This window comes from Myotis yumanensis, unplaced genomic scaffold (genome assembly GCF_028538775.1).
Source record: "Myotis yumanensis isolate MYYU_CA2020_CCGP unplaced genomic scaffold, mMyoYum1.0.hap1 SCAF_7, whole genome shotgun sequence".
In the NCBI taxonomy this organism is placed as follows: domain Eukaryota; kingdom Metazoa; phylum Chordata; class Mammalia; order Chiroptera; family Vespertilionidae; genus Myotis; species Myotis yumanensis.
This window is the reverse complement of record NW_027223758.1, coordinates 60,422,693-60,442,434: the sequence shown is the minus strand read 5'-3', so window position 1 is coordinate 60,442,434 and position 19,742 is coordinate 60,422,693. Positions and strand designations below refer to the sequence as shown.

The 19,742-nt window shown below is 41.8% G+C and overlaps 1 protein-coding gene across 1 annotated transcript in view; it reads left to right on the top strand.

Annotated features, from left to right (window-relative positions):
* Positions 1-19,742, top strand: part of LAMA1 (laminin subunit alpha 1) — a 155,728-nt gene that overhangs the window by 108,350 nt on the left and 27,636 nt on the right. Inside the window, exons 36-48 of the mRNA XM_070420638.1 lie at positions 124-286; positions 3,263-3,473; positions 3,657-3,773; positions 3,889-4,052; positions 6,791-6,926; positions 7,703-7,796; positions 9,451-9,567; positions 10,969-11,151; positions 11,475-11,629; positions 12,958-13,101; positions 14,313-14,446; positions 15,250-15,400; positions 16,542-16,666. Coding sequence (XP_070276739.1) covers positions 124-286; positions 3,263-3,473; positions 3,657-3,773; positions 3,889-4,052; positions 6,791-6,926; positions 7,703-7,796; positions 9,451-9,567; positions 10,969-11,151; positions 11,475-11,629; positions 12,958-13,101; positions 14,313-14,446; positions 15,250-15,400; positions 16,542-16,666 — 1,894 coding nt within the window. The remainder of the gene's footprint in view (positions 1-123; positions 287-3,262; positions 3,474-3,656; positions 3,774-3,888; positions 4,053-6,790; positions 6,927-7,702; positions 7,797-9,450; positions 9,568-10,968; positions 11,152-11,474; positions 11,630-12,957; positions 13,102-14,312; positions 14,447-15,249; positions 15,401-16,541; positions 16,667-19,742) is intronic.

Below are 19,742 nucleotides of genomic sequence, written 5' to 3'. Positions count from 1 at the left end.
ATTCGAGGTTCAACCAGTTCAGCTGAACAGAGCGGCCTCGCTAAAGAAGTGTCTAAGTCCTTCCAGTTTAGTGCCGTCCACTTTTAAGAGACTTATTAAATGATTGATAAATTTTCTCCTTAGAAATTATTGAAAAGGCAACAACTCTAAATCAGACCTTGGATGAAGATTTCCAGCTACCCAGTTCCACTCTTCAGAATATGCAAAAGAACATGACATTTTTGCTAGAAACCTTACAGAAAAGGCATTTTATGCAGTTGCACCAAAATGCTACCCTTGAACTGAAGTAAGTCTCTAAGTGCTGCCATTCATGACACAGCCAATTAGAGGGAAAGAACCTCAGTATTGGGGCGGGGGGGGGGGGGGGGGGGGGGGGGGGGGAAGGCATGTGGGAGGAGGTAAAAGAAGGAAAGCTCTCACTGTGGAAGAAATGTCCCAAGAGAAGAGAGGGGCCCTATTGTCATGTAAATGAAGAGACCCCCCAGGCCATCCAAATAGAGAAAATTGTAATCACTGCCAATAGCTCTGTGTTTGTGCTGGTATGCCTTGGGTTTTGTTTCTCTCCGTCTCTTCAGCAACATGGTACTGTATTTGTTGAAGATCAAGTATAATGCAATCAGTTATCATGGAAGAAAATTAGTCAGCGGCTACTACCTGTGCTGTAAACTCTAAGATAGATGGATGTTATGCCAAAATAATTCAGCTTAGCTATGCAAACTCTAATTGAAAAACCTCAGTGTGAAATGACAGATCACAAAGGATTGTTAGACGCGGTCACTAGGAACTTGTAATTTCCTTTCAGGCATTTTTCTTAGTATTTTCACACAGTTATTACTTGATGTAATATAGCACAAGCTATGTTTTTTCCAGGGTTGTGATAAATATCGTAAACACTGGCTTAAGTAGTTACACAAAACTCCATTCTCTATACTGTGACATTTAAACTATTTTAATCTAGTTTGCTATTTTAAATAGTGTTGTGATGGATATCGTAGACAAAAATATTTTTCTATATTTCACATTATTATATTACTAGGGTGGATATTAAGAAGTGAAGTCATTTAGCCAATGAATTTGCATGTTGATGATTCCTGACTTGCATTTCCAAATTATTTCCTAAAAGATTACTTAAAACAATGTACACTTCTACTGGCAACACCCTGGAGAATTAAGCTTACACCTTTTTTCATTATTGAATATGATTTTAAGCATTGGGTGGGATTTGGAGAACTAGAGAGACCTGGGAACTAAATGCCTTGTGGGGAGATTGGAGGAGGCCAGGGCCCAGGAGGTGGGGAGGGGGTCTGCCTTCTGTGGAGCCCCTCCTCCATGCAAGAGGGTGCGAGCTTCTCCTCTCATGTTCTGTCCTGTGATCCTCTCAGCCGCCTGGTGGGGAAGGGGAGCATCCAGCTGGGGAGACAGACTCAGAGAATGCAAGTAACTTGCCCACTGTTCAACCTCCAGGATAGTCTGGACCCTGACCGCAAACCTACCTCTGTGTGACTGTGAACCCTGTTGTTTTCCAACCCCAAACAGAAGGAAGTACATCTGAGACCCAGTCCCCTAAAGACAATGGGTGGAATTGGGCCGTTAAGTCAGAGACCATGCGACCATGCGACCATGCTGCTACATTTACACTAGATTAATCATGTTACCTTGACCCCGACCTTTCACCCACATCTTCCCTCACCTGACATGCATGGCAGGAAGAAGCACTGGCAGGAAAGAGGCTGATACCTCCATGTTCCTCTTCCCAGGACCCATCCATTCTTAAGGTGGCTACCCCAGGCTCAGCTGTGCTATTCTCTGCTTCCTACCCTTCCTTAGCTCCCCGCTGCCTCCCAGATGAAGTAGAAATGTCATATATTTGATTCCAGGCCCCCCCCCCCCCCCCCCCCCCCCCCCCCCCCCGTCTTTCCACTACCCAAAGTCTCCCCACCCATTTGTTTCCCACTCATCCTGGGCTCTCAGTTGCTCCCTCCCTCGGCCACACTTAAGAGTTGATGGACACTTATTAGAAACGGAGATTCCCTGGAGATCCATGGGAGTCATTTTGTGGGGCCATCCTCTCCCACCATTACCCTTCCACAGTCAGCTCACTTGTTCATTCAGCAAAATGAGCCCCCAGTGGCAGATATTGTGCTAGGACTTGGGGACACAAAGGAGAACAATAGAGATCTTTTTGCCCACTAGGATCTTGTAGTCTAATTATGAAAAGTCCACTTGCTGAAGAGCATTTGAGAGAAAGGGGAGAAGGCAGGGCCCCTCTCCCCTCTGACGCTCTCAGTGCCCCCGACTCTCCTCGCCTGCTAGGTCCTGTGGCCACCCTTTCTCTGTCATTGTTGGTCTTGTGTGTTTATTTAGAACAAAGTTATTCTTGAGATCGCTGTTCTCTTTCTTTTTAATTTGCTAATTTAAATTATTATTAAAAAGGCCTTTTATTTTAAAATATTAAAGCTTAAAATGTGTTCTCTGATCTCCACTTTCTTATTTTCTATGGATAATCCCTGTTCTTATGCTGTTTCAAATTTTGTGGATTATTTTAGGAATTTATCAGCTTTTTCTAATGATAATCCTTAGAAAATTGGTAATTTGTGCTGAACTATGGCAATCCTATTGTTGGGACTATTTAGCACACAAATTAGTTGCTTATTATGCCTGTGTCAGGGTCCCCTAGAGCACCGTCACATTCAGTTTCACCGGGAATCTCAGGACTCAGCATGGAGTTGTGCTCATGGCCCATATACCTGTGGCAACGTATTAAGGAGGCACAGGTGGGTTGGGGGAAAAGACACGGTGGAGCCTTGAGGTGTCCATTCAGGCTTCCTTTCCTTGAGGGACCACCGAGTGTACTCTTCCCTCGGCTACGAAAATGCAGCAGCACATGGTGATGTTTCTGCCCAGGGAAGCCCACTAGAGGTTCAGCATTCGTGGTTTTTACTGGGGGGCAGTCCTGTGGGCACCCTCTGCCCAGCATATGCCCAAATTCCACAGTCCCAGAGGGAAAGCAGGTGTTCAGCATAAACCACATTGTTTGCACAGACAGTGGAAGCAGTGAGCCACTGGCATCAGGTAGAGAACAATGGGAACATTTTACAGACCTTGCAAGCAGGCCCTTTGAAGGACAGCCTTATGCCCACTGTTAGCCTTACTGAACACTATAAAACTAGGCATGGAAGTGTAAAAATCCCTCTGCTATCATTTCAATGATAGAGGCTTTGTCATTCATTGACTTACTATGTGAACCATCTATATTTGTCAGGGCTGCTGAAGATTTATTGTCACAAATTCAGAAAAATTACCAGAAGCCACAGGAAGAGTTGAAGGTAATAAAAGAAGCAGCAAGCAGCCTCCTTTCAAAACACAACAGTGAACTGCAGGCAGCAGAAGACCTGGTGAGGGAAGCAGAGGCAAAGATGCAGAAAAGCAGCCGCCTCCTGCTCATTATCAAGGCCAGCCTGCGAGAGTTCAATGTGAGTCTTAACAGCTCTCTCCTCAGTTAAAGCTAGTAACCAAATTCTCCCATGTAAATAATACGAATTTCAGCTTTTTAAAAGACGAGCCCCCTAACACTACCTCAACACATAGTGTCAGGCCCCAGTGTTCAGAAGCTGACTTGCTTAATGCAGCATCCTTAAAGGTGATTTTTGCTACAGGATAAAAAGCTGCGTGTTCGAGAAGAACAAAACTTGACCTCAGTGCTAATCGCCAAAGGAAGAAGATTGCTGGATGCTGCCACAGCACGTACAAAGGCTGCACAAAGTGCGCTAGCAGTAAGTTTCTACTCAGCACAGCCACAATATACTAGTAGTTTCCAAATCATAAATATGCACACACACATTGCTGAATAGCTGCCTATATATTCACAGTATTGATTTATCTGTGTAGCAATTAGAGCATCACCGGGATGAGCTGCTCTGGTGGACTGCCAAAATCAGGCACCACGTGGATGACCTGGTCATGCAGATGTCCAAACGAAGAGCGCCTGACCTTGTCTACAGAGCTGAGGGTCATGCAGCTGACCTCCAGGAACTAGCAGGGGCTCTGGACAGGTGAGACCACATTTTACAGGAATTCCAGAGGTTGTGATCCATTGATCAAAGAGAATAAGGATGACTGTTTTGATCACAATGTTAAGTCACTCTTCCTTTTTTGTCTAAAAATGAAGATTCCTGTTTTGTTTACATGGTAAGGGGGATTTCCTCCATGTCAGATAACATGGTTGACCATCGATTGGCATAAAGATATGATGGAGAAATGCAAACTGAACCCAATAGGCATTTAAGAAAATATAATCTATACTAATAATAGAGGAATATGCAAATTGTCCAGGACACTGTCACAGTAACAGTAATGACCGAACAGCAGGCTGACAGGCTGCGTGGGGTGACAAGGCCGGCAGGGGGGACAGTGAGGGGCAACCAAATGACTGAATAGCAGGCTGCATGGGGCAACCAGGTTGGCAGAGGGGCAGTTGGGGACGACTAGGTCGGCAGGTGGGGGAGGGGACAGTTGGGGGAGACCAGGCCAGCGAGGGGGGGGCAGTAAGGGGTGACCAGGCCAGCGGGGGGGGCAGTTAGGGCAACCAGTCCGGTTGGGGGGGGGGCAGTTGGGGGCGACTAGGCTGCAGACAGAGGCGGTTAGAGGTGATCAGGCTGGCAGGAGGGGCAGTTAGGGGTGATCAGGCAGGCAGGCAGGTGAGCTGTTAGGAGCCAGCAGTCCTGGATTGTGAGAAGGATGTCCGACTGCCGGTTTGGGCCTGATCCCTGGGATTGGGCCTAAACCCGCAGTCAGACATCCCCTGAGGGGTCCCAAATTGGAGAGGGTGCAGGCTGGGCCGAGGGGACCCTCTCTCCCATGCACAAATTTTGTGCACCAGGCCTCTAGTACTACAATATCAAGCCATCAAGACCTAGTTCCGCATCTACTAAGTGCTTAGGGTTTTGTTCAGTTACATGTGGACAGAACAAAGATATTAACTTCTTTACATCTCTTACCTTTTTGGAGCTTATCCTTTGTCTGGCTTTATGCAGTGATGGAGGCTGTGGTTGCCCACACTGGACCTGTAGAAGTGTTATATCATCTCTGATTATTTTCTACTGCCTGAAGGTCTACCATAGCATTACAATAACTTAAACTTATATTTTTGGGTATATGTCCTCACTTGTTAAAGGTGTCTTTAAATGAGAAGTACAGTGTTAGGCTAGTGGTTCCCAAACTTGTCTGCATATCGGAATAACCTGGAGAACTTCAAAGATACTGATGCCTTGCCCTGGCTGGGTGGCTCAGTTGGTTGGATGTCATCCCATATACCAAAAGGTTGGTTCAATACCCAGTGGAGGCATAGGAGGCAACTGATAGATGATTCTATCACATCGATATTTCTACTACCCTCTCTCTCTTTATCTCCTGCCTCTCTCTCTAAAATCAATAAGAACATATCCTCAGGTGAGGATTTAAAAACAATCAAACTGATGCCTTTGTCCAACCTAGTCCTCCCAGCCCCCACTCAAAGATTGTGACTTAATTTATCTGGGTTGTGACCTATTTTCTAAAAATATCCCCAGGTGGTCTAATAGCAGTAAATGAGGGAACCCGTGTTTTAGGCCTTTCAGTGATTTGCACCATAGTCTGAATTAATTGGTAAATTTATTTATTTAAAATTTGTTATAAATTATGGATGGAAATGGTCTGGACACACTGGGAATATGTGTTTTTGTGTGTTGGGTATGTTTTGTGGAAGGGGAAAAATAAATATATTTCCAATTTGAGGAAACTGCCCTAAAATATTAGATCACACAATGAAGACAATAAAAAAACTACATAAGATAGAATATTGCATAAATTATGTGCTGAATTGAGCACTACTGCCTACAGATGCCACAGGAATCAGTAATAGAAAATGGAATTAGGTACTCAGTGTCTCTCTTTTCATCTTTCATCATTTCCCAAAAGAGAAAACATAATTCTGACTACATACATAGCTAGAACAAAACATTTATTACTTAGTATATGCAGTAAAAGCAATTGGTATGATACATAAAGTTAAATAAAATAACATTATTATCTTTTACTTATAAATCACCGAATTTTGCCAATCAAGTAGTATCAAGTAATAACTGCTGATGTCTGGTTTGGGAATCACTCAACTCAATAACCTTGGGAAGAAAATGAAGTGAGTTACACACCAGGCAAAGATGTGTCGATTGTCAAATTTTATTTTCAAGATAGAGTGGCTGGATGAAATTGCACCATTACTAGTTGGCAAGTTCCTAAGTGATTTGTCCATTTGTAAGAGTGAAGTTCAGATGATTGAAATACTATCTGATCTTCCTGCAAAACCTCTAGTGAACTTCATCAAATTGGTGTACACCATTTGAAATAAGATTCAGCAGCCTTACATATGCTTAGGAAAGCTTTTTGAGAATTAGCAATTGCCTAGCAGCACAGATTGCAATAAATGCAAAGACTCAGTGGCATCCCAGACACATGCAGGGGTTTGAAGAGAGATCAAATAGGGCAGCTGGAAGAAACAGATGAATGGTTAAAAGATGGGAAACAGCCATCATCTCTTCTTTGGGTATTAATTAAACAGTCATTCTTAGTGTTGTTGTGACAGCGTGGTCACTGCTTCTTAAGATTCCTTTTGGAGTCAAAGGGGAATCCATAGGTTGTTTTTCCTTATTGATGATACTGCTCTAATGGGAAAGAAAGCTAAGAGGCTTTTAAGAATAGTGGGGAAGTCCAATTTTAGTTTATCATAACACCTGTAAATATGCTAATTTCATAGTGGCCTTGGAAATGTTAGATTTGTGTCCCTGAATGCAACCAGCGCAACACACATCCATTCCAACATTCGGAGGCTGATTGAAGAATCAGAAAAACTGGCAAAAGATGCTCTCAGGACTGTGAGGGAGGTGAGCCTGGTAAGAAGAGCCATGTGGGCTTCGGTGGGTGCCTTCCTTTTCTAGAAAACCATGGGAGATTGTTCCTTAAGAGGCTTGAGCAGAGACTTGGTGGCTTAAATGTATGCTTGTCAACACTGCTTTTTGGAGGAATCTGTTTATGGCTTCTGCCATTATGTGGTATGTTTAATTCTTAAAGTCATAAGTACTTATTTATAAAGACTAGGGACTAAGTGATGTAAAGATGAGGAAAATCTCACCATTTTTTATTACAAAAATGATAATGCTTCATGATACCTACTCAAGGCATCTTTTTAAACTTTTTTTAAAAAAATACCATTGACATTCAATGTTATATTAGTTTCAGGTGTACAGTATAGTGGTTAGATATTTATATAACTTATGAAATGATCCCTCCAATAAGTCTAGTACCCAACTGGCACAATACTTATTACAATATTATTAACTATGTTCCCTATGCTATATTATACATCTTTGTGATTATTTTGTAACTGCCAATTTTTGAGGCATCTTGTCTTACCTGCGATGAAGATCTTTATTTAATGGGTGTTTTTGTCTTTGTATATTTAAAAATGGCTTGTGGTCTTTCTCTTCTCCCATAATTAGGATGTATGTTAAACAGGCATTAGGACAATTAAACTCTCCCTGCCTGTTATCTACTTGACTTCCCTGTTTGGAACCAGAGGGGAGGCTATTCTGATGGAGTTGCCTTCACATCCCCATCAGGATCCCACCCTGGCCTCCAGTCACCACACGTAAATAGTTCTGTTTCCTAGTTCCCAGAAGCCATGGAGTCTAATGGGAAAGCAGCTCTCCAGCGCAGCTCCAAATTCCTAAAAGAAAGCAGGAGCCTGAGCAGAAAGCATCAAGGTCAGTTTTTTTTTTTTTAGAAAATACCTGTGCAGTTTCATTTTTCTTAAGAGTTTCAGTAAGTAATGATTTGCATATATAGGAGCTATCTAATAACATAATGATATATCCATAATAAAATGGCAGCAGGAATCTGTTGTATAAGAGAAACATGCATTATATAAGATAGTGTATTTTTCACTTTAATATATTCTAATATACTAGAGGCCCGGTGCATGAAATTCCTGCGTGGGGTAGGGGGTAGTAGTCCCCTCAGCCCAGTCTGCACCCTCTCCAATCCGGGACCCCTCAGGGGATGTCCAACTGCCGGTTTGGGCTCAAACCGGCAGTCGGACATCCCTCTCACAATCCTGGACTGCAGGCTCCTAACAGTTCACCTTCCTGCTTGCCTTATCGCCCCTAACTGCCCCCCCTGCCAGCCTGATTACCCCTAACTGCCTCTGCCTGCCGGCCTGATTGCCCCCAACTGCCCCCCCCAGCCAGCCTGGTTGCCCCCAACTGTCCCTTCTGCCGATCTGGTTGCCCCACACAGCCTGCTGCTCGGTCGTTTGGTCGCCCCTCACTAACCCCCCTGCCGGCCTGGTCGCCCCACGCAGCCTGCTGCTCAGTTGTTTGGTCGCCCCTCACTAACCCCCTGCCGGCCTGGTCGCCCCACACAGCCTGTTCAGTTGTCCGTTCAGTTTTTTCAGTTGTGGCAGTCGCTTAGGCTTTTATATAGATAGATAAAAAATGTCAAGTCTTTTCCTATAGAGTAAATAGTGGTCTATAAGCAGCTCACCCCCCTTTTAGACTACCTCCATATCCTGTACTGTGTCTCTCCCTTAGGGTGTGGATATGTGCATATTTTTTGTTTCTCTGTGAGTCATGCAGTTTAGAATTTATTGTCATCTCACCATATAGAAAGTACACAGTTCTCAATCATAAAGCATTAAACACCAACTCTAGCATCAATGTTGATGGGCTATGGCTTCAGTCTATACAACTAAAGGTATTTCATAGGCCATGAAATAGTGAATGTCCTGCAATTAAAGTTTAGTCAGAACCATCATGTTCATCAAGGATTTTATCAATAATTCATTTTTTAACATGTGCTCAGAATCCAATGTGATTGTGTATTATGAACAGAAATGCTAAAAGTGAAGCTTTGATCCAACAGCTTTGATCAGACTTAGAGGAGGTTGAGTTGAGCACCTGCTGGGATGGGGGAGGGTCAGAAGGGAGCGGGAAGCAGAGGGGCCCTGGCCAGGGAAGCAGGTGGGAGATGGGGAGGGAGATTATCAGGCAGGAGCCCAGTTTGGGGTTTTACAACCCAGAGGAGAAAGGTGGCCACAATTTAGATGTAGGTAGGAAATTGATGAGTCCAATTAAGGATGAGTGATTGAAACACCTCAAGGTGAGCTCTAATTAAATTAGACATGCGATTTAAGAAGAAATATTAGTGAGAAGAGCAACAAGCAAAGTAGGAGAAATGACCAAGCAAGCTAAAAAATCACAATTTCTATAATCAGGGGCTTGAAGTCTTAATGGAGAAGCTTTTATCGGGGAGGGTCTCTGTAGAAAGCTGTTAATCCATAAAGGGTCAAAGTGATGAAGAAAACCTAGGCAGCTTTTTATTAGTCCATCTTAAAAGGAAACACTTTCCCCCTTTAAATAGGTATCACATTGGAACTGAGAGAATTGAAAAATACGGCAAAGACATTTCAAGAAAATGCTGATAAGATTACTAGGCAGACCAATGAATCACTCCTAATACTTAGAGCAATTCCTGAAGGTAAGTGGAAAGGGGGTTCTTGATTTAATTAATGTCCTCTCATTTCAAAGCCATTACACATGAATATGAGGAGGTTCTGCCTCTGGTTTGATGAAGAGCCCTTGCTGGAAATGTGCCCAGGACTGATAGATTTTACTTGCAGAGGAATATGATTTGGAAGTGAAGATCACTATTTTTTAACAAGTTCAGAATACTTGAACTGAAATACCAGAATTATACTCAAAAACAAAAGCACTAGAGATTTTATGCTACCATATCGATTGCTGGCTTTTACAATGCAATTGTCACATGCCTTAACTGGAAAAGTGTCATTCAAAGAAGTCAGCAAGTAAAGGAGCAGGAATGTTCCTGCTTTCATACAAATGTAAGAAACTTAGAAAGTCTTGCTTGGTAAATCTTCTTCATGAGGCAACAAAGCATTCTAAAATAGATCACTTTAATATTGACGGTTTACAAGTGCAGTATTCATTAAAATTTAAAATAAGGTAACTTTTACAAAATGTAACACAAATTAATTGTGCTGTAGTACACTATTTACATTCCCTCAACCTTCTCTTTTTTTCTTAATAAGATTTTTTTTTTTAAGTCTTACAAGTTGCCCAAATATCTCTAAATTTCCATCTGCTGGTTCACCTTATAAGCACACAAATCACCTTGGGGAGCTGGGCTTGGGCACTCTGAATTTCTTACCTTAAATCAATAGGGCATTTTCTGATGTGGATGTTTCTCTCTCTCTCTTTATGAGGACACATGGTATTTGTTGATTAAATACTTTAAAACAACTTTTTGTTTGGAAGCAATTTCAAATTTGCAGAAAAGTTGTAAAAAGAATACCAGTATATTCCTTATCCAGCTTCTCCTAGTGTTAATGTTTGTCCCATTTGTGGTTGTGATTTACACTTTTAAAATGAATACTAGTGCCTTTTAAAAATAATTATCACCCAGATTTTTCTAGAAAAATGAAATTCCAGTTTATCTTAAGTGCCCATTTAGTCTGTATTCTGGTGTTATATCTAGCAGCCAGTTGATGTGAAAAAATACCATTTCCTTTAGCCTGAGACACATTCATCCCACCTACACATTTAAATCCCCAAACCTTCTTACCCAGACATGGGATGATTTGAAGAGGGATTTAATGGATATGAGAAGGGAATAATAGAAAAGAGACCAAATAAAGCAGCTTAGTTTCTTAATAAGTGAGAGCCTGAGCATGGCCATTAGCTTCTTTTGTTATCTCATGTGTATTGAAATCACATTTCAATACAGAGAACTTTTACCAAAATTATTTCATTTATCCCTAAAAGGCAGCAGTAGCACATATGACAAGCAACCTTCATATTGCCATTAAACACAAGAAACCCCGTTTTATGGTGTGCATGCTTGCATATGAATTTATTTCAGGTGTCAGAGACAAAGGAACCAAAATCAAAGAGCTGGCCATATCTGCCAATCAGAGTGCTGCGAGCACGCTGAAAAATGTGGTGGGACTGAGTCAGAAGCTGCTGAACACATCGACAGACCTGTCCAAGGTCAATGCCACCTTACAAGAAGCAAACGAACTTCTACGGGACTCCTCAATGACCAGTATGTCTCGGTCTCCCTTCCCATTAGGAAAGTCTGCATTGTGCAATTTTGAGCTTGCCAAGGGCACAATGGTGCCTTGTTCACAAACATCATTCCTAAAAAAAAAAAATGAAAATGCACTAACATCTGGATTTCCATTTATAAAGAAAGAGAAAGGCCTACGGTAATGCACGGAGCTGGTGGATTTTTTTACATATATACCAAAATGTCAAGGATTTGATAATTAAGATATTCTGTTTCATCCAGTGCATTAGTAATGACCAGTTCATTTCTCTGTGTCCGTCACTCCAACCCCAACTTTCTTGCTACCTTGTATTTGTTAGGTCTTTTAGTTGGGAAAAAAGTTAAAGATGTGGAAGCACAAGCCAACCTTTTATTTGATCGGTTGAAGCCTTTGAAGAGATTAGAAGAGAACCTGAGCAGAAACCTGTCAGAAATTAAGCTGCTGATCAGCCAGGCCCGGAAACAAGCAGCTTCGGTGAGTGTGGGGCCCTGTTGCTACCAGTAACATCCGGTACCCCCCTAGCTGAGACTCTCGGTAACTCCAAGTTCCAGAGAATTCCTGTAGAAATGGCTTTCTGTCTCACCGGGTCCCTGCAATGTCCACTGACAGCTCTGAATAATACCAGATTCCTCACAGCAGTGTCTTAAGTATATCTACTTAAGTATATTCAATCAGTCTCATTTTTTTTATTATTATTTCTGCTTTCATACATGTTTCAATCTGTTGCTAGCAAAGAGATCTCCATGTCTTTATGGAGATTTGTAATTGTAGCTTAGATTTGTAGATTCATAACTATTAGCTAATGGTTGCCTAAGGGTTAACATCATTCTGCATTTCATCGGTGGCATATGGTGTTATTTCCATCATTTTACCAAGGTGGTTTTAATAATCCGAGTACTCTTCGGAATGTTTGTGCAGTATGGGCCCATCCTCTAGGAGCCTGACCTAACGATTTGTATATGAACAAACGCTGCACACATCCAGGTCACTAAATCTACGAGACACTTGACACACAGAGAAGCACACACTGAGAAGATGTTGTCCAGTCACCCATCCATAGCATGTGGCATTGCTGTGCTCCTGAGGGGAGGCGTTTCAGGGAAATAAGATCTTCGAGAGACTATCAATTGTCACACTACTGGGGACCTCTGGTCTAATGCTTATCCACCTAAGTTTTCTAGCCAAGATACAGGAGTTCCCAGCCCTTTGACACCCCTCCCCCCACAAATGACCTCACTGTGGGAAAGGGCTGTTGGTTTACATGAGCTCTGACTTCCACCTGTTCAGTTACAGTCACCAAATAAATGTGAGCCCAGCAGATGGCTCCAAATGCTCTGGTTAATACAGACTTAGGTTCATGTATGCTATGTATGCAAACAATTACTTAGAGAAATATGTGTAATATTTGCTCTATAAATATTTGCTGAAAGACTAAGTAGATAATCCCTCCATTTATTCGACAAGTGATCATCAAATATGCTCTCTGTGGCAGGACTAAAGATTCCAAGATGACTTGGATAAATTCCTTGTCTTTAAGGAATTAAATCTCAGATGAAAGGGTTGATTTTCTACATAACACACTCTTTTAAAACTCCATGACTGACTTTTTCATATTTAAATACTTTACCAGATAAATTTCTCTTCACCGCCACCTGACTTCTCACTTCTGAAGCATTATGTATTGTCAGGAAGGGCACCTGCCTGAAAGTGACAGTCTGCCTGGGAATAGCACGTCTGAACTCCTGGCGCACGGCCCATGTGATGTGTCATTGAATGACTGGGCACTTTTTCTCCTTCTGCAGATTAAAGTTGCTGTATCTGCAGACAGAGATTGTATCCGGGCCTACCAGCCTCCGATCTCTTCAACCAACTATAACACCTTAACACTAAATGTTAAGACGAGCGAACCCGATAACCTTCTCTTCTACCTCGGTAGCAGCACCAGCGTGAGTATGGACTCAAAGAAAGCAACAACGATTCTCCTATGAATGCATATGTTTTCTGAATTGATACTTTTTTGATGAAAAAACAACAGGTGAAATCACTAATTCTTCTAAGGGAACTAACCTTTTGCTAAACCAGTAGCATTAGATTAAAAATAAATTACATAATTCAATATCTGTGAGAGGGAAAGTGACTTTGAGGAAGAAAAAGTGTCTCCATCTGTAATCTTAATCACAAGCTGTGACTTAGATAAACTTTATGTAATGCCTTCTGTGACCTCTGCAGCCACTGAGTTTAGCATTGGGTCTATAAGTTCGACCTTGGGGGTTGTTACCTGGAGTGGAAGCCTGCACCCTAAGGCCTGTCACCACTGTCATGCTTCACCCAGGCTCTTCCACCCAATGAGATTCCAGTGGTCCCAGAGGGCAAGTCCCCTATGGAAGACCATTGATAACTGGCTGTATGGTGGAAATGGGTCAGAAGCCTTGTCTGTGTTAGGGCAGAAAATATTGGCAAGCCCAGATATTACCAGAAATGTCTTTTTAGGAGCTAGGGTGCAAAACACATGCAACTCCTCATGTGGGATTTCATGGCTCTTACTTCGTATTTCACATTCATTTATTCCCTTCTCAGACTGGGCAAATACACAAGATACCATCCCTCATGCTCCTTGGAGACTACTAGTGATCACACACACACACACACACACACACACACGAGTCTTCCTGGGGAATTTTATGGGAGGCATTGTGGAGGGCCATGCAGTGCAGGGTGGTGGGGTGCTAATGGACCTGGGTGGCCACCACCCTCAGTGCTCTGAGTCCTGCTTCAGCTCCTGGGAGGCGGGGGTGGGAATTAAAAACAAAACAAGATGTTTTCTTTTTTTAATGTGTAGAAAAAATGCGGTAGGAACTCATTCTTTATTTTTCAAAATATATTTTTATTGATTTCAGAGAGGAAGGGAGAGGGAGAGAGAGAAAGATCAATGATGAGAGAGAATCATTGATTGGCTGCCTCCTGCACGCCCTCTACTGGGGATCAAGCCCGAAACCCAGGCATGTGTCCTGAACTGAACCGTGACCTCCTGGTTCATGGGTTGACATGCAACCACCGAGCCACCCCAGTGGGGCAGGACTCATTCTTTTAAGTGTTTTAATGGTCATGCAAGCAGTCTGGCCTGTAAACTCATGCCAACTCACGCCCCTGCACCCAGCCTGATTTCCTGGCAGTGGAGATGCGGCGAGGGAAAGTGGCCTTCCTCTGGGATATGGGCTCCGGGGCAGCACGGTTGGAATTTCCAGACTTCCCAATTGATGACAACAAATGGCACAGTATCTACGTAACCAGGTAATGGAGACCATTCTCTTCCAACATCTCTCTTTCTAAAACTGTGTGTAAAGCTACATATGATGTTTTCCACATCATATAATAGTCTGAAACTTCTAGGAAGTTAGATTATAGTGAAAGAACGCTTAGAAATAGGGTTTTTTTCTTATTACAGAAGAAATAAACATTGTTACCCAAACCAACAATAAAAGAAGAAAAAAGTTAAAACTTATGTTACCTTTAGAATGGTAGGTGTGTCTGAGGCAGGCAGCCCAGTGAAATGTTTACTGCCCAGTACATGGTAGTAGAGGCAGCGTGGTAGGAATCCCCTGAGGCTGGCAGTGGGATGCAAGCAGAAGAGGCCAGAGGATAGGATACAAGTGAGGAATGGGTTTTCTTAACAAACACAAGCAAATTTCTTCCTTATCAAGCCTCTCTCCAAAGGTAACTCTTAAGCAGCTTTAAGTATATCTTTTTTTTTTTACTTTTCGATAATATCAATTTGTTATTGATGGTGTGTAGTTAGGAATTTTTTTCTTTTGCTTTGTTATCAATAAAAAGAAGTCATATTAAAGGCAGTAAACAGTTTCAAATATAGTTTAACCCATTATCCATGACTGTTCTACATGGTAGAAGACTGCTCTCCCAGATTTTGGAGCGGAAACTAGGGGTGGGGGTTGGAAAAGACTGGAAGCAGGGAGACCAGCTGGGGGCTGTTGCAGTGGACATGGGGAGAAGCAGATGGAGGCTGGGTATGAAACATGTATGTACATATGTGGGCTGACTGCAATTTGGTTCCTATTGCCATTCTTTGTGACCCCTAGGTTTGGAAACATTGGTTCATTGACTGTAAAGGAAATGAGCGCAACTCAAAAGCCACCACCAAAAACAAGTAAATCTCTAGGAGCAGCTAACGTTCTGGATATAAACAACTCAACACTGATGTTTGTTGGAGGGCTCGGAGGACAAGTCAAGGTAAGACCATGAACATTCATCTGCACACAACTGATTGGCTGATGTTACCCGTATATAAATTTAATACATAAATTTATACAATGTTATAAGTCAAACTTATTTCAATAAAAATTAATATAATTAAATTGTTGAATATATCAATATTCAGATGAAGAGATTTTGCTTCTCTTATTTTGCTTAATGACGGTTCATCTGCAGAGTTGGGTTGGTTTTGTAGGGTAAAGGATCATACTTAATAAATAGTATAAATGGAAAAGAAGTCAGTGCTTCATTTCGCTATTTGCATTTCTCTTCCAATGATGAAACAAGACATTCAGTAGTTGACATTAATTTCTGTAAAGTTCCTTTATCTCTGTTCTAACTCTAGTGGTGGACTCGTACTAATTAGTGTTTAGTAAAAGAGCGCATTGTCCTTATTTCATTACACCAGTTATCCTCTCACCGAGCAATGTTGAGTCGTGTGGATTTAGTGCACGCTCTCACATGAGAGTATGGATCTCTGTGCCAGCCAGGCCCTCACCACTGACCACACATTCTCTGGGTCTGTTTCTCACTATAAAAGAGGCTTCACTCCAGTGACCCTACTAACTGAGATGATCTTTTAACACTTGGGTTGCGGGAAACGAGTTAAGTCGGCTCGCGTGAATTGCGCGTACTCGGCGGGAGCTGTCTTAACTCGGTTCATATAGATTTGCAGTGGAGTGCGGGAAACGTGTAAATTCGGGCCGATGGTAACTGCGTATTACCAAATATTTGTTTCAAAGATACCTACCTGCGTATGCGAACCGTTTCATACCCATTTCAATCGAACCCATACTTCAAAAGACATAGGAATTTTAAACTAACTCTGATTTTGCGCGGGAAACCTAAATAATTGCCCGCGCCAGCTTATATTGTGGCGGGAAATTCACCCGACACCAGAGTGTTTAAGATCCATCCAGTTGTCACTCATTCTAGTATCCCACTTCATCATTGGAAGGAAATCCAGTGATTATAAACTGGCTTTTTTTTTTTTTTGATGTTTTCTCAACATTTGGATCTGTTAGATATAAGCTTTCAGGGAGGAGTTTCATTCATTTAGAGAATTTATTCTTTTTCACCAAATATATGTGGGCTGTGTTTGTGTGTTCATCTACATTAGAAGTCTCCTGCTGTGAAGGTTACTCATTTCAAAGGCTGCATGGGAGAAGCCTTCTTGAATGGACAGTCCATCGGCCTATGGAACTATGTTGAAAGGGAGGGCAAGTGCCATGGCTGCTTTGGAAGGTAATATTCCCCACGATTTAAACATTGTATGTTAGTTAGTGTATTAACATCTGAGAACTGCTTAAGGAACTTACCTGTATCTCAAGGATGGATAGAGTTTATGGTGTCAGTCTTCTTATTGCAAAGGAAAAGATGTAGATTTACTAATGGAAGCATGGGTATCATTGTTAACCCTTACAAAGGACTCTTATTGCTGTGTCTTATACTGTATGCTTTGATCATGGACCATAAAATCAAGAAACACAGACATCTTCTCAAGCCACCTTCTGTCTCAAAGAGCCACAGTAAGCTTTGGATAAACCACTATACATTTTCATTTTGAAAATGCTTCCAAGGATGAGATTTTTGTGTGTGTGCTGTCAATTTTTATAAATAATTTTATTCCTAAACTCTATAATTCTAGAAATAAATGCACTTGCAAATGGAGAACAACTATCTATAATCTTTTGGCATGTATTGATATAATAGAGGGCATTTAATAACTTAACCTCGCCAATCTCAACACCCCCTCTATTACTTTCTAAAAAAATAACTACAGCCCTGTAAGTATGGAAGGCCTATTTTATAGCACTTTAACAAATAAGGCAATAGATTGCCTTTTCCCTTAAAGAAATGTAACATCAGATATAATATCTCTCACCTAATGGGCTGCTCTGTCCAGATAGATACCTAACAGTGAGTGGTGACAAGATCAGTTAGAAGCAACTCACCGTTAGACTTTCGTGGGAGAGTTTTCACTTTGTTATTTTCAGGTCTGCTTTCTCCTAGCTTGGGATTTTGTAGTTTAAGCCTTTTAATTGCTAATACCCCTTCCTTAAGTTGCTCTAAAAGTTATGACCAAAAGCATGATTATAAGAGCCTTAGGAATAAAAAAAAGTATTGGGTTTAGCATCATAATTGCTCAGGCTCCTGGCCCAGTTCTCCTACCAAATCCCAGTGGCCTGAGATATAAGTCACTACACCTCAAGGAAGGAGGTTTGGTTTCTTCTTCCAGAACAGGAAAATGGTAATCACACTTATCTTACCTATCTCCCAGAATTATGGTGGTGAATATATAACATGATGTATATGAAAATACTTTATAAATTTGAATGTTCACCAATGTTCATCTCTGATCTTCCTGCAGTGACAGCCCATTGATTTCCAGGTAAATGTGCCAGGGTTATTTTCCTGACAATAAATGTGTGAGAGACTAAGGTTTTGTAATTGGCAAATACCATCAAAGTGATATTACCTTGTGAGGTAATGACACCTGCTCTTGAACTTCAGGAGCACGAGCACACACAATGAAGCTCCCTCTTCCATCACTTTTTTTAAAAAAGATATGTTTTTATTGATTTTAGAGAGAGAGGGAGGGAGAGGGAGAGAAACGCCAATCGACTACCTCCTGCACGCCTCCTACTGGGGATCGAGCCTGCAACCCAGGCATGTGCCCCCACCAGGAATTGACTGGGAATTGAACCTACAACCTCTTGGTGCATGGGAGGATGCTCATCCAACTGAGCCACATCAGCCAGGGCTTTTTTTTTTTTAATATCATCCATCACTTTTTCCTCATGCTGTTTCTCTAGCATGGAAGAAATCTTCCCAGCAATTTAGTAATTCTAACATGACAGATGCTCTAACCCCTGGACTCTGTTTCCTACACTGACCCCAGACCATTAATCTTACTTGTGGAAAAGAAAATCTTAACAGAAATTGAATATTTCTAATATGAAAAATGTCCCCCTGCTTTAGCTGTTACAATATCCCCAATTTTCATCAGTTATTTTCAGGGTTATTTTAAAATCACTGACCTCAAGCTGCAGCAGTAAGTGAATTTGATGATTGCTGGCTCTTCTCCTTTTTGGAATGAGGATGTCAATTTTCTGGGTGGCCTCAAGGTTTGTTCTTGAGAACTGCCCTCCCACCAGATTTCCAGCTCCCCACCCCCCACCCCCTGATCACTGATGGAACCATGAAGGTTCGACTGACAGGAAGGATTAACAGGTGCTACCATCCTCTCTATGTCAATCCTGGAACTGGCTTTTTTGGGCCGAGAGCTGGCTGGCTACCCAGCTGAGCTTTAAGGCCGAATGGACTGAGCTCAATCAAACAAAGGCTAAGTTCAACAGCAGGTGTCACTATTTCATAAGGCAACGTCACTTTGATGATATTTGCCAATCGCAAACCTTGGTTTCTCACACATTTATTGTCAGGTTAAAAATATTAAACATATTTTTTATGGGTACTGAGCAAATGAGCGGACTATTCTTGAATTATATTAACTAATATTTCCAGAAATATGTTTTTAAAAGAATATTAATTTGGTAGGATTTAGTAGATATTCGTTTTTTTTAAGTGGCAGTGGAGGGTGTGCCCTCATCATAAATGGCTGGGAAACACTGAGTTAAAAAATGAAGCATGTTGCTTTACTGTGAGGCTAGGCACTGTAACCCTGTTCTGGGAGAGGCTAGAGCGGCAGCATTTCACAGACTCATTTGACCCCAAATTCTTTTCTAAAAGGAGCGTTCTGTAGGTGCTTATGTTACACAGAACACACTGTGACAGGTGCTGATGTAGGCACTTGAGTGTGCCTCTGAGCAAGGTGCTTAATCTTTGAGGCTCGGCTATTAATAGGCCAAATAGGGACCCATGGAGGAGCCCCGATCACAGCAGAATCATCAGAACTAAAATGGAGTGAATATTTGCTGTGTGCCAGGCGCTATGTTCAGAACTTCGCATGTTTTAAATCATGTACAGCTCTCCCAGAGAGGTTCTATTATTACCCCTAGTTTACAGATAAAGGGAATGAGGCACAGAGAGGTTAGGTAACTTTTCTGAGTTCACACAAGTAGTAAGTTGGGGAACTGGGATTTGAACCCCAGCAGTCTGATTCTAGAGTCTGTGTCCTTAGCCACATGAAGCTATGGTCATCCAAGAAGTAGAGCAATGGAACGTGCTTCCAGGAAGCCACAGGTTTAAGAATTAAAGAATTGAGAATGAAGCCACAGTTTAAGAGTTTATGCAGAGCACATTTCCTTGAAGGTATATTTCCTAAAAGAACAAAACAGGTTTTTTTTTTTTTTTTAGGAAA